General features: G+C 38.7%; 1 protein-coding gene across 8 annotated transcripts; it reads left to right on the top strand.

The window, feature by feature from the left end:
* Nucleotides 1-6708: 6708 nt before the first annotated feature.
* Nucleotides 6709-10816, top strand: LOC147625593 (guanosine deaminase-like). 8 transcript variants are annotated; one of them, XM_086817106.1, is made up of 6 exons: nt 6709-6864; nt 7365-7444; nt 7534-7602; nt 7770-7960; nt 10085-10189; nt 10388-10816. In XM_086817106.1, the coding sequence occupies exons 2-6, from the start codon at nt 7432-7434 to the stop codon at nt 10574-10576; spliced, it is 567 nt and encodes a 188-aa protein (XP_086673232.1). In that variant the 5' UTR covers nt 6709-6864; nt 7365-7431; the 3' UTR covers nt 10577-10816. The 8 variants fall into 8 exon arrangements, with proteins under 8 accessions (XP_086673232.1, XP_086673235.1, XP_086673236.1 ...); XM_086817109.1 differs by having other exon boundaries at nt 7779-7960; XM_086817110.1 differs by having other exon boundaries at nt 7546-7602.
* Nucleotides 10817-15922: the final 5106 nt, after the last annotated feature.

Consider the following 15922-nt stretch of genomic DNA (forward strand, 5'->3'; position numbering starts at 1 on the left):
AGATGCCTACTTGATGGGGCTCTCCCTCTTTACTGAGGTGTCAAAAATTCATCATTTTACTTAAAATATCCTAATTTTTAACTAATAAACCCAGTACTCAGTCAACTCTTCATCTTATGTGAGCATTTATTCATTTTTGGAGTATTTTCTTTTATTCTTTGCATTTTTGTCATCCCAACACTTGGATTAATCCTATTGGCCCTTTGGAATCTTATTTGGACCTTAATCCAAAAATTTCTGAAAATGTAGACCCTTAGGCTAAGGTCTCTTATACACATAATCAATTAATTCCTAATGCACATTGGAAAATTCTTTTTGAACTTCTGTTTCAGGGGAATCCATCTTAGATATTAGGAGAAACTTTGTGTCTAGAAATATCTCAATTTTGAATTATCTCTCTCTAGACATTTTCTCTCTCTAGGCCAAAACAGGATAAAATAAGATCTTTTTCCATTTCTAAGGGGGGGTGATTACAAGAGATTGAAGGGGAGGTTCTTACGCCTTTACATCTCAAAAGCTAGAGGGAGGAATCTTACAATGTCAGATGCTATCGCTCAAGAAGAAGCACACAACACTCGAGGAAAAAGAAACACACTCCACGAAAGAAACATAAAGACGGTTGCTTGACAAGACAAGAAAGAGAACACAGTTAGGAAGCTCAATGAAACACTGAGCAATAGTCAACACCAATCAAGACTAGTAAAGATGCACTACTAGGCGACATTCCATTGCCAAGAAATCCAAAACCACTCTTCTTGAACTATCTTTGCCATCACAACAAAAACTGCACCACCAAAGAGCAACATGCAACATCACAACAACCCAGTCTCTAGTTTTGCCATGAGATCTGGGAATCATACCTTGCCATGCCAAGCAAGCCAAAACCACTCTTCTTGAATATCTTTGCCACCATCACAACAAAAACCGCACCACCAAAGAGAAACATGAAACATCACAACAACCCATTCTCTAGTTCCATGAGATTTGAGAATCATACCACCATGCCAAACAATTCTTGACCACCATCATTAACAATAAATCAAATGAAGGTGGTATTGGCACAATAATCCACAAAGCAAAGCTAAAGGTCCTGTTTCTTTGTATAGGCCCAACAAATAAATCAGAACCCCAGACATGAGGCCTTGCATCATGCATTTGTTTGCCACATTACACAACATGAAACCTTGACATTCTTCCTAACTCAGTCGCCAACCAAACTCTATCTTCACTTGGCTCGAAGCATGTGGATTGGTCTCTTCATTGAAGCATGTGGATTGGCCTCTTTCTTTGTATGGGCCCAACAAAAAATCACAACCCTGAATATGAGGCCTTGCATCAAGCATTACACCACATACAACCTTGACATGAGGCATTGCATTAAACATTTTTTTTGCCTACATTAAACCACATAAAACCTTGACATGCTTCCTAACTCGGTGGCCAACCAAACTCTATCTACACCAGGCCGCCTCGAAGCATGTGGATTGGTATCTTCACTGACTACATCTTTGACCATCCACACCTCTCTAAAATATCTTCACCACAGAGCTTAGTGACACAAGGGCACAATCACCATTAGGAAGGGGGTACGTTAACCACTTCATAGGTTAACATGGTTTCATCTGCACACGACCTATTGTATGGCGCTTTGCCATCTTATCCATGTGAAGTAGTGGAAGCCCTATATTTTGTAAGATAATTCTAGGCTTTGTAAAGCGACCTTACCATGAGCTTAATGCTAAATAAGGTAGTTACAAACTTTGTGTATATACTTGCTTAAGCCTAGAACTAGTAGCACATGACCATTTTTTAAGTTGCCACCCAATTGTGAACAATAGCCCTTTCTATGTAGGTCAATTTTGATACTAAGCAATATCCCTTGCAATAGAATACTTGTGAGCTCTCCCTCTTCTATACTACAATATCCCTTGTAATAGAATACTATTGCAATATCCCTTACAATAGAATATTTGTGAGCTCACAAGTATTCTATTGCAATATCCTTTACAATAGAATATTTGTGAGCTCACAAGTATTCTATTGCAATATCCCTTGCAATAGAATACTTGTGAGTTCTCCCTCTTCTCTACCCTCTTGCTTACTTGTATTGCGTTGGATTCTTGCATGAAGGCTCTTCCTTTCTTGCCTCCATCTAGGCAAAAAGAGCTCTTCCTTCTTCTCTACCTATGGCTTGTAAGAGAGAATCATCATGAAGGCTCTTCCTTTCTTGCCTCCATCTAGGCAAAGAGAGCTCTTCCTTCACCCCCAAAGCCATGGAAGCATTCCTCTTCCTTTCTTGCCTCCATCTAGGCAAAGAGAGCTCTTCCTTCACCCCCAAAGCCATGGAAGCATTCCTGTGTGACAATGGAAGGACGCGACAAATAAGCTAACACACCCACAAGGGAACTTGCATTTGCACCTCTATGGAAAATTACCAAATGACACTTGTTCCATAGGTTAAGGTAAGTTCTTATCTTGAAAACATGATAATTTCATAATTCATATCAAGGTTGTAGGGTTAAGTGACTACAAATCAATCAAGTGGCCCAAAAGTCTTTGTCACATTATCACTAGTTCATTTGTGTAGCAAAAAATATCCATTATTATGTGAGTTGGTAAAATCATATGTACCTTAATTTATTGATATTAAGTAGAGATGGATGTGCATGGAAAATATAAGAAGATGTAAAGCATAATTTAATCTTTTACAATAGGGTATCAAGCATTGTAATGCTTTTGAAAGTGGGCTCATATGATATCATTTTAGTTATGTGAGAATCACACGTACCTTGATTTAATTGATATTAAGTAAAAATGGATGTGTATGGGAAACCTAAGAAGTTTTAAAGCATACCGTAAACTTTTACAAGAGGGTGATTGATACCGATAGCATCAATGATTTTAAAAGTGGGCTCATGTGATATCATTTTAGTTCAAGACTAAGATAGAAAGTGCTTAGGGGTATTAAGCATTGTGCAATGCTTTTGAAATTGGGCTCATGTGATATTATTTAAGTTCAAGACTAAAATAAAAAGTATATCTTTTTCTTCATATTTTATAGTTGAGTGGGCTACCAAGCAACTAAACATGTGGATATCACATTGAGTTGATATACCCAACTACCATGACTATTTTACCTCATAAAAATTCCACTTGCAAATATGCCTCTAGAAATAAATCATATTTTTGGCTTGTTGGAAACGACAATGATAATTTTGTTTGTGTTATGTAGTTGGGACAAGCGAGTACTTGAGTTTTTGTCAAAAGTAACTGCTAGCATTATCTTGTGTACCTTGCATTCAAAGAAAAAATGATTTGTATAAGCCTTGAAAACCAAACTTGTACTATTTTATACTTAGATCTAAATTGTATGTACATGTAGGGGTGGAAAACCAGTGTGCTTATTCTCACATGAGAATCTATAACCTTATTGATAGTAGGTATGAGTGATTGGTTAGCATATGCCACCTTTATGCAACTTGATATTGAGAGATGCAGACTAAACTCATACAAATATAATGAATGCTTTGCAAAAGTCATGGGATGGGGTGAAAAGTTAAAATAAATGCTTTGAAAAAGTGATGGGGTGGGGTGAAAAGTTAAAATAAATGCTTTGAAAAAGTTATGGGATGGGGTGAAAATTTGAAATGAATGCTTTGAAAAAGTCATGGGATGGGGTGAAAAATTAAAAGGAATGAGTATCTAAGAACTATGAATAGATGAGATTATGCAGTCAAGAACCTCTCTAACGTGTGAAAAGAATCTCTTCACACAATGACATGGAACTGCAATTTACATTGGGACTTTTAAGTTTTCCACGCAACACAAGGACATGTATATTTCTTAGAGTGAATTATGACTCCACAACTCTTTTGTGTAGCTAATGTGTATTATCATTGATCCTGCCGTGCATTATCATTGATCTAGGCTTAAGCTTGAAAAGATAACAAGGAAGATAGTACCAATATAATAAAGGCATGTTGGGAAAGTAAAAAGGGCGAGATGCTAGGTGACTTATAATGTGACGTATTTGTAAAAAAGTGTTTTCTTTCTTCTCAAACTAAGGACGAAGCTTAAAGCATTTGTAAGATCATTGGTACAAAGAAGTGATGGGGTGATGTAAGAAGGCATATTTTTTGGGATAATGGAATAAAGATGTGCAAAAATGCTTCAATGGAGGATCCTTTTTTGTTTCAAAAAGTTCTTGAATAATGAAGTTTGTTAGTTAAAGTCATAAAATATCAATGGTGAGCATGATGCATAGTCATAAAAGAGGTAATTTAGTGGGAGCCTATTGATCCCAAAATTAGAATATGTGTTTCCATTGAATATAATAGAGAAACAATACATGGGTTATAAATCAAAATAAGCTTTAAAGCTCAATTAAAAAATTCAACATAGTAATACATTTTAGTCAATTTGGGTGAAAATTTAAAAATTCTTATCGAGAAGTTGAGAGCTTATTGAAGCATAAAACAAAATCAAGTGAACATCCATTAAAACTTAATGAAGCATAAAATAAAATCAAGTGAACATCCATTCAAAAAAACTAAATGTAGCATAAAATAAAATCAAGTAAACATCCATTCAAAAAAACTTAATGTAGCATAAAACAAAATCAAGTGAATATCCATTCAAAAAATATTACGAAGCATAAAACAAAATCAAGTGAACATCCACTTAACTTTGTCAAGAAATGTTGATCTTTCACTAGTAGGTTCTCACTCCTTAAAATTTATACTTAGAGTACTAAGGAATCATGCTCACTAAACCAAGTCTCAAGTTAAAACCCCCCAAACTAAACAAAGGTGTGGGAGGTCATACTTCCAACATTTTTGATGCTTATTCAAATGATTAACCATGGGACTCAAGAATTTTATAAGGTACACCCCTTATAAAAAGCCCCCTCTTGTATGTAAAAGCTAGTTCCAATAAAGATACCCTACTCAAAATAGTGGATGTAAAAGGTAGAAAGAAGGAGCATTGATTTGAATATACTATTCAAAATAAGCTATCACTAGGGTGTTCAAAACTCATGTGTGCAACACTAATATTTTAGGATAAAGTGAAAAACCCATGACAAATAAGCCTAGTGTATATTATTTTGCAAACCATATCGAAGACTGCTTAGGTTGCTTTCGAACTCCTCTTGGAGAAATGGAAGATTTAATATTCCATTTCTTTGTTCATTATATCTATTTGCCTTGTGTAAGCCTTATACAAAGTAGACAGTGTAGAAGACAACATGAAATTTCTTTGTTCTTACGTCTTTTGGTGAGAACAACACGAAATTCCAAATTCATTAAAAGACATTTTTACCTTGCCTAAGTAGGACTAAGCATTCACTTTCACTTTTTTCTAAGTTTCCATAGTCAAGGGAGCCTTTTTATTGAATGTAATGCACATGGCTTCTTACATAAACATTAACGACTCATCTATTTTTACTATAGCGTGTTGCCCCCATCCTCCTCCTCCTCCTCCTCCTCCTCCTCCTCCTCCTCTCTCTCTCTCTCTCTCTCTCTCTCTCAATGAGGTTTAAAGCTTGCATGAAAAGTGAATGTTGAGAGACCTACTTTGAAAAAGAGAGCTTATGCTCGCATATATGTCCTTGCCCAATCTAAGATGCAAGGCATTGATTGCATGGCCTTATCATGTTGGTCCGCAACACCTTATAAGGCTTAAAAAGAAAATGCTAAAAACATGGGCTTTAGGTTGTTTTACACAGTTTCCCCATGGCAAGTATTTAATGCATTTCCCTTTCCCATTGTGCACTTTTAATACTCTTGCACATGCATCTTCTTTTCCCACTACTATGCAACTCAATAAAAAATGCTACTAAATTATTAGCTTGACAACATGCTATTATATAAACGTGGCAAAGACCCCACAACTTTGTGTCTTAAAACTTGGCCATCCACAAACTTGGGTCAAGTCTGTTTAGTTATGTTGTTTGTTGAACTGAATACAAAACAAATACTCACAAGCACTTGGTGAAAAGCTTATAAATTAGCGTAATAAAATTACGTGTGAAAATGACAAACTAGTGTAATAAAGCTTGTAAATTAGCGTAATAAAATTATGTGTGAAAATGACAAACTATCTATGGGATTAAGCTTTGAAGGCGCTTCTAAAGAGTCGTTTGTGTAATAGTCTTGTCTAGTTGGGCTACTAGGGGTCAAAAGAGTGTGTAAAGAAGAAAAGAAAAATATGTAAAAAGTTGTGGAGGTTGGGCAAGACTCAAGAGAATGCAACACCCTCCCCATCAACAAACACCAGTGGGGTAGTATTGTAGCCAAATGGTCGAATGACTCGTCTCACAATGCCACCAAGCAGACCTAGGGGCCATGGCCCTATTGGAGCCTCTTTTTTTTTGGGCATGTGAGAAGAGCTCTTTTTCACAGAAAAAACAAAAACTTGTGTGAACAAGTGGGAACGCCCGAGAGTTCAAAAAAAGACAGAGCAGTTGAGCATCAATTAACAACTAATATGGAAAAGGCAAAAGTTAATTAAAAAGTGCATGGGGAAAAGACAAAATTTATTTGGAAACGTTGGTGATGAAGCGAATTGAGTGGCAGTAAAAGAAGGTATCTTATTTTTGAATGAACATTCTTCTTCTTAGTTATGGATGTGAGGGCGATTTTATAAAATGGAAAATTGGAAATTTTAATTTATTATGATTTAATGTGTGCTCAAGGAAGTCGGGGGAGAGTGTGCACGCGCCTACAAAAGGAGAACTGCTAGCAAACGTAGCAGTTGTTGCGATTGAAATCTGAGCCGAGAGCCGAACGTGAAGATTTGTGCACTACCTCCGCCTTCCCTTCTCCTTCTTTCGTCCTGAATCAGGGCTTCCTTTCAGAGACTAAGGTTTCACCCTCTTTCGTATATTAGGGTTTGTCTTTCTGTCACTTCGTAGTAGCCTAGAAATTTTAACGTTTTGTTCAATCGATTGCTTAACCTAACCGCGTTCCATGACGATTTAATCTTCTTGTTTCTTCCCATTGAACAAGGAGATTAGGATTTTGTGGAGTATAATTCTATCCATTACTCTTTGCATAGACCGATGCGCATTGTTTCTTATAATGTGTGTGTTTGAGAGAGAGAGAGAGAGAGAGTCCATATACATCATAGCGTTGCTCATCCATTGGAATGGGGGTTGTGTGTGTGTGTGTGTGTGAGAGAGAGAGAGAGAGAGAGAGAGAGAGAGAGAGAGATCTTACCATGCATGCATGTCCGCATCTACATTTTCACATATACATGCACATGTATGATTGATTGATAGAAAGATCACATGTACACACATGGCTGTATGAACATTTGCACATATACATACACATCTGATTGGAAACAGTACATCTTCATGCTAGGGAGGATATACGTTTCATATTGTGTGCGCGTCTGCCCTATTTCTGCTCTATTCATTTTCTTACACCAATGGATGAAACTGGTAAGTAGGTGCTTTCACAATTAAGTCTGTGCTCTTGATACAAGACAATGTTATTCCTTATATGATTGCGCTAATTTTTGGTTTCACAGTGGACATGACAGTTTTGGAAAATGACAATACCATCTCTGTCGCCTCGACCTTCCCTGGGCATCACGAAGGTATAATACTTAGGGCCTTTGCACATATACCCGCCCATACAATTTTTGTTAGAAATGAAAGGTGGGCTTTATGTCTGCGTAGTAGACCTTTAGTTGATTGCATGAGTCTTTCCTCTCTAGTAATTATAATTTCGTGAATAATTGGGCATGTGTTGTTTTGTCCCTAGCGGTTCAAGATAGAGACTACAACTTTCTCTCCAAAGCAGTGGAAGAAGCCTATGAAGGTGTCAATTGTGGCCATGGTGGACCCTTTGGTGCAGTCGTGGTGTTAAATGATGAAATTGTCGTGAGCTGTCACAATATGGTTCTTGAACACACGGATCCCACAGCTCATGCAGAGGTTACAGCAGTTCGTGAGGTGAGTTGTGGCAAGCTTTCTGGTTTTAGATGATATCTTTTTGGGCTAGGTCTTAGGTGCACAGGTTTAAGGGATTGTGGATTATGTTTCTTCACAAGAAGGATGTAAAGTGCACATACTTCTTGATATTTTTCTGTAAAGTGCACATACTTCTTGATATTTTTCTGTAAATTTAATCTGCATGAGTTCATTATGATGGGACAAAGATCTTGGTTTCTTACATTGTGGCCAGTGTAACTGCAGCATATTTTTATACATAAACATGCACCTTACTCTTGGGTGCAGATGACATGAGTCGGGATCCCATCACACAAAGCAACATAACGCTGGACATATCTTTATACATAGGCCTGCACCTACTCTTGGGTGCAGATGACATGAGGTCTATAGTATATATATGATCGATTTGATGGTTTGAAGCTTTGTCAGTAGCTAATTTTCAGAAATAGAACTAGAGAAATGAGATCTATGGACATTAGAGATATGGAAATGGGCAAGAGGAAAAACAGAAATGGGAAATGGTGCAGCGTTGCACATATCTCATATTCAAATATAAGAAGTAATTTCTTAAAACCCGAGGGTGTAGTGACCAAGATTTGTCAAAGATATGCAATGTGAAGTGTGAAGTTTGACATCTTGAGAATGAATAGTGAAGACAATGATATTGATAACATTTTTGCTGTTTTGGCAAACAATGTTTCCCTTTGTCTTTCCCTCTGCCCACATGTGTTTCTTGTTTCCCCCATGTTGGGGCTTTTCGCGTTCCCGTGCTTGGGCAGCACCAACTGCGTTGAGTAGGCTCATTCCTTTGTTTTATTTGCCTTGGTATCGTGCCGTGTGTTTTGCACCTGTCAGCCATATGTCTTCATAATTGCTGGCAGATCTGTGATTGCTTTAGCCAGTGGGAGGCAGCGCGAAGCCATTTTTATCTGAACACAGCTCCCTTGCATTGTTGCACAGCACCTTGGCATGGACAGTCTTTTGTTTTCTGGAGTACACTTTTGTTACCTTGGGCAGTGTTGTGTACCTCTTGCAATTACAAGGGAGCAAAACAAGAGAAGTTCAGAGTAGCTCAGAAGGCACACTAATGGTCAGTTTTATGAGAGGGACGATCTTTCATTACGGGACTGTGTAAGCCAGAATTGATGGGCTCTCTAGCCCTAAACGACGTATGCATACGTGAATGCACTCAGTCTGAGTCCTTAAGACCGTAGCTTTGTTTGGGGCCCTGAATGGGCCTGCAATTTGGGGACTGATTGGGGAGCATCTTTGAATCAGCCTTCAGGACCATGTTGCAAGTGTATGCGTGGTGCCACCTACTCGTTCACAAGGCTGATGATACTCCATCAACCCTGTTTAGTGTTTAGACTGAAATTTGGGACACCTGGCCCTGCTTCTGGTACTGGTTTCTCTTCATAAAGAGACCCGTCCAGCTAAATTTTTTCCCTGGGTGGTAGATTACTCTAGTAGTAAATTTTTTCTCCACCCGAAGGGTCATGTGTGCCTGCACCGGAAGGTGAGTCCTGCCCGAAGGCTATTTTTCCATGGGTGCTCAAGCCAGGTGGGGTGCCATCAAGGGGAGCATCAGCTGGGTCTTGAACCCAGGACCTCTCAGTCTTGAGTAAGTGCACCGAACCGCTGGGCTGCAACTCGCTTGGTCTTCTGGCTAAAATTTGGATATGAAATGACCCCCTTGGTTTTATATTTATGTGTGTTGAGTGGTGTCATCTGTTGCTACAAGCTGCTGGACAAGTTCCAACGGCAGTGTTGCTAGTACTTGTCTGCACTGTGCACATCATTATCTAAATTTGGATTGTGCACTGAAGAGGCGTCGTCTTGTGAGGGTAGAGGGGTTTTATCGATGGCAAGTTTGTGTGCAGGCTCAAGTATGGTGTGTTGCCACATGTATCTGTCACTGTCATGCCCTCAAGATTGACCAATGTCTCTTGCATGTTTGGCTCATCTTAAAGTTTTTTCAACATTGCCATTCATGTTATAAAGAAAAACTGCATGGTCACCTTCCTGGCCATCGATGTACGAGTTATCACATTTCTCTTTTTGGTGATTTATTGTGGTATTTGGTTAGTTAAGAAGAGTTTTGATCACCTTTTTGTTTTATAGCAGGCATGTAAGAAGCTTGGACGCTTGGAACTCTCTGATTGTGAAATGTATGCATCATGTGAGCCTTGCCCGATGTGTTTTGGTGCCATACATCTTTCAAGAATCAAGGTATGAGAACAGAACCTTGGTGAAGAGATGACTGCTCTTTTCTCACATAATCTGCATCATAAACAATGGACATTCAGAAGTATGCAGGAGTGTGGTCCTTTTGCATTAGGCATGGTCCCTTAGCTTTGCTAAAGGGCAATTGCAGAGACAAGCATGAGGTCTAGTTTGACTCGATCTTTGTGTTTTGCTACTGTGCAGCGGCTGGTGTATGGAGCTCAAGCTGAAGCAGCCATTGCCATCGGTTTTGACGACTTCATTGCAGATGCCATCAGAGGTACATCACATTATCAGAAGGCCAACTTGGAGATCAAAAGGGCAGATGGCAATGTTGCAGCCATTGCAGAGAAAGTGTTTAAAGACACTAGAGCCAAGTTTCAAATGTATTGAGCTTTAGTGTATTGGGGGCATTTTCTTCAAGGATGTCTGAGAGCATTCATCTCCCACTCGTTGGGAATGTCAACACTTTTCTTTAAAAAGTCAGGGTAAACTTCCTCAAAACAGAAAAACCTTATTCTGTACCATTTTGACTGATTGCAACAGCCCAGTAATTCCCCTGGGTCCTCTCGATGCTGGTGTAAATTGCATTTTTTTTTGGACATGGAGATAATCTAGCCTCATTGCCCGAAAGCCATGTTCTGTAAATACATATGCTATGCTTTTAATTTATGTTTATTTGTAGATTTTAGAGTATAACTCTATTAACATAAAGCTATCATGCAATGATATCGTGAAACAATCAGTTACCTGCAATCAAAGGTTAATGCCTTGGGGTTTGGCCCTTCATTTATTTTTGTACGGGTGCTAGTTTGGAAAGTGAAAGGCCAAGGCTTTTGTGGCGGCCTTACTTTGCAAGGAGGACCTTTTCAGTGTTCATAATATATCATGTTCCTCCTTTGGGAGCTGGGGCAATCTTAGCAGGTTTTCTAGTTGGCGATTCCTGGTTCCTCTCATTCTGGATCTCACTGCTTTGGTTTTCTTACACACAGGATTTATGCCAAGGCTGCAAATTCTTCAGGATGCATCCGTTGTTCTTGGTTGTATTCTGCTGGGACCTGCAACACATTTTACTTCTAGTCTTGCTGATGTTGAAGCTGATGTTGAAGATGCTTCACGACCAATTCTCCTTGTTTCAGTTCAGAGCGGGAGCCTCTTTTGAGTGTCTGCACCTTATTTGGCCCTTTAACTTTATACAAAAGGTGTACTACACTGTCGCTTAGTATGCACATAGACCATGATTCTCCCATTGTGGTACTCCCAGTTACCTGTATCTTTGCCACGAAGATGTGCTTTGGTGATTGTGTCTGATCGTCTACATATGGTCTACTTGGGTTTCTATTTGGTTAGGTTTTCTCTTGTTTCTCCAGGTTTTGCTGCGTTTATGTTGAATTTGCAGCAATGTGATGAGCTATGGTGGATCAAATGCTAGAATCAACATCATTAACAGAGAGATTAGACGATAATTAAGACGTGATTAGTGAATAATTAATTGATAGCTTAATGTAGGCATGGATAATAAAAAAACAGCAATTCTCATTAGGCTAATGTTTCAATTTATAGAGTTTACATCCAAGCATCTAATCCCACTGATTTCTCTTTGATTCACTTCATCTCTTTTTCTTGATTCTCTCCATCTTTCTCAGAATATCTCCACGTCTCCTAAATCTCTTCATGCTACCTTTTATTCTCTCCCAGTAGATATTTCTCACCTTTTCACAGGTTCTCTCACATTTACAGATTCTGTTGCCTTTTGCTAAGGGCTTGTTTCCGCACACACTTTATTCACTTGTATATTTCAACACTTCCTCTCAAGTGAATGCTCCTAGCATACTTAGATCCTATACTAAGTTTTCCTCTTACTTGATAGTCCGCGACCAGTGCCTAGCACACCTCTCTTCAAGTGAATACTCTTAGCACACATGGATCCTATATCAAGTTTTGCTCTTGCTTGATAGTCCGTGACCAATGCCTGAAGTCCTTAGTCATTGACACTCTCTCTCTTTATGTGTCCAAGGCTACTACAAGTGTCCGCGACCTTGACTTAAGTGCTAACACATACATCTACCACATGGCCTATATCATCGGTGGCTCAGAGGTGGTTTTACTCTGTCGGAGCAGGTAACATTGGATTGTGGGGTTTTCCTCTCTCTCTCTCTCTCTCTCTCAAAGATTTTCACATGGCTCCTCACTTCTTGGAGCCTCACATCTTCTTTTGCCTTCAATCTTCTTGTCATGGCATCTTCTCTTCACGCGTCCATGTCTTCCTCTTCTTTCAGTCTTCTTGTTGTGGCAGCTTCTCTTCACGCGTCCATGTCTTCTTTCAATGCTTCCTCTAGCTCTTCTTCTCGGTGTTGATCCTCCTCTTGGAAAGAGATGTTCTTCTTCTTTCATGGTTGGGGTCACGAGCTTGTCTGTCAGTTCTTGCTCTATGTGAGCAACATTTAATGTATTGTTGACAGTTTTTTTGGGCTTTTGATCTTTATCTTGTGTCATTATGCAATGCAAACCCAAATCTATGCGAGAGGTCATACCTCTTGCCTTATTCTGGACAAGAGCAGTGTCTGATCCCATTTTTATAATGATGTAATGTGTCTAATACATAATGCATATAGCATTCATTTTTATGCACATTCTCAAATGCAACTCTGGCTATGAATAACTTGAATTTGTGTGTAGGTTAAACAATGCAAGATGATGATTATCACAAATTTATTAGCATAATTTTATCAAAAATTACATTAAACCAAGGGTAACAAATCTGTACGAAATGGTTGGTGTGTCAAACCATCTCCGAATTGTAATATGAAGTTATAGGGATTTGTATTAGATACCTAATGGTTAATTTGAACTCTCAATTACACCAAAATATAGTGATTTGTATTGATTAATCATTGATTAGTAAATTAATCTTCTGTTTTGTGTGCAAAAAACAGAGTATACGGGGAGTCCAGATCTGAGGCCTTAAAATTCAAATGAGCCCAAATCCTTTCAAGGCCATCAATAGCAATTAGTCTAGTAGAGGATTAAGTTAAGAAACATAAGATTTGACTAAATATTGAATGCTTAATCTTTGTTTTACCAAAGTCACATATAGATTTGATGAAGAGCTTGGATCTCACTGTAGACTTGATCAAATCAAATTCTGTCTTCACCAGCTTGTAGAGCACCCTTGAAAATCCCTAGGGCCAAGAGGAATTAGAGCAATTTGATCTAGAGTAGATAAGATCTCATTTTTCCTCAGAAAAAAAGACGCTTGTAAAATCGGATGGAACAGCAGCGTGCTCTGGCGGTTTGAGCTTCTGTTTTGATGGGCTGGAGCACAAGGATGTTAGCTATGTTTGGCTAAACTGTCTTGAGCTATTTTGATGTGTGATAGGAGATAGAGCTCCTCCACCAGCTGGGGGTACAGAGGGTTTGTTAAAAAAGGTAAAAATATTAATTATCTACTAATTTTAATTAGCCACATGATTAGCAAGATAATGGGCTCACAAATTGATGGATTCTAGGCTAGGCTCTGATATCATGTTAAATTTGTAGCAATGTGATGAGTTATGGTGGATCAAATGTTAGAATCAATATCATTAACAGAGATTAGATGATAATTAAGATGTGATTAGTGAGTAATTAACTGATAGCTTAATGTAGGCATGGATAATCAAAAACCAGCAAATTCTCATTAGGCCAATGCCTCAATTTATAGAGCTTACATCCAAGCATCTAATCCCACTGATTTCTCCTTGATTCACTCCACCTCTTTTTCTTGATTCTCTCCACCTCTTCCAGAATATCTCCACACCTCCTAAATCTCCTCATGCTACTCTTTATTCTCTCCCAATAGATACTTCTCACCTTTTCACAAGTTCTCTCACATTTATAGATTCTCTTTTACAGCCTCTTGCCAAGGGCTTGTTCCCGCACACACCCTATATTCACTTGTATATTTCAATAGTTGATATATGTTTTTGGGACTGACACCAGCCATGTTGGCTTCTTCTCAATTTGTAGGTTGTTCCCATACTCTAAGTCCTTGTGTAAACTGGTTCCTGCAATCTATAATATGCATTGCATTCTCTCTCTCTCCCTCTCTTACCAAAAAGAATACTCTCGAAACTGTAACCTCTCTGAGAGAGGCTCCTTAGTTAGGCCCAGCTACTTGCTTGCCAACTGACTTTTGATTGCAAACTTTAACTCTGATTGCATCAGAAATGGGGTGGAGCACTGTATTCTGGGTCAGATTCTTTTGAATTCTGTCTCTCTCCATCCCATTTCTGATTGCATCAGAAATGGGGTGGAGCACTGTATTGTGGGTCAGATTCTTTTGAATTCTGTCTCTCTCTCTCCCCCTCTCTCAATCAATCAAAAGAATCCTCGAGCTTCTGGAGTGTGCCTCGTTTTGTCTCTGCTACTGCTGATACAGATGCTCTTCCTAATGGACAATTCTCAAGGTTAAGAAACCATCCTTTTCTTCTGGTCTTGAAACCTTTTGTGCGAGGAGGCAGGGGAACCTCTTGGCCCAATTCCCAAGGGATGGAGAGGAAGGAGTAGTGATGCCATTGCTGTAGGGGGTCATGTCATTGACTTCGACACCCGACTCTAGGTGTGGGAAAAAGCTTCATGCTCTTCTCTCGAGTGTTGAATTCATGAACTTTGGGTTCCATCTTCATAATCTCAACCACTACGTTATAATGTCTTATTTGTCATGTATGATGCTCTATTGCGTACATACTTTTACGAGTGTATAGTAGGTCACAGGGTTGCAGTCAACGTTTTCACTCAGCCATTCATTGTACTAGAGATTCACTTGTATTATACACTTCTTGATGGGAAACTCGATGAGCCTATGTTACTCTCAAGTAGGTGTGTTTTGGTGGAAGAGGGGATGCAACATCAAGTCCAATAGCACAAATGAACAAGGAAGAAGGTGGTTTCATCATAATATTGATTCTATTTGTTCATAATACCGGTAGTGATCCTATTTGCAAGTGCTCTATCCAGACATGTCTACAAGGATAATCTCTTGGCCTTGTGTGTGGTTTAATCTTCATGTTTATGTTGTCGAGATGCGTAGGCGTGGCTGAAAGGTGCCCCAAGAGATCAATAATGCTTGGGTGCTTTATCCTAGTTGTAAGCGTCTACTAAAAGATTGCTTATCACATGCCATGCTTACATGGTCATTGAATGGGTGTGAAATGGGTGTGAAATGATCTCTTTGTCTAAGGATGCTGATGGTCTCATGAGATCATGTGATTCCCATAGAACCCCGACGATATTTCTCATCTGATGGCAAAAACCTGATAAGGAATCAATATTTTCTCATGTGCATACCTTATGTTAATTAATTCACATTGTATTGATGATCATAAAATTGTGTGGTTTCGATGGACCCATATCATATTTAGATATCTGATTACACATATACAATTCTACTATGAGTGTTGGATAAAGAGCAAATAGAAAGTAGTTCTTTCATCCCTTGTGGACTATGACAAATATTTGGAAGCATTTGCTAATCATGTAGTGAATGGTAGAAAAATAATAAGGAATCAATATTTCTCTTAGGTTAATTATTGGGGAGTGTGACAAATATTTTACGTGGATCATGTCAAATATTTTATTGGGGAGTGTGAAATATATTTCTCTTAGGTTAATTATTGGGGAGTGTGGATAATGTCAAATATTTTATGTAGCATATAGCATCTTACTCCATGAAGGAGGATCTTGAGGGGCTTCGTGTAA

This window comes from Cibotium barometz, chromosome 23 (genome assembly GCF_041138505.1).
Source record: "Cibotium barometz isolate CiBa-2024 chromosome 23, ASM4113850v1, whole genome shotgun sequence".
Classification (NCBI taxonomy): Eukaryota; Viridiplantae; Streptophyta; class Polypodiopsida; order Cyatheales; family Cibotiaceae; genus Cibotium; species Cibotium barometz.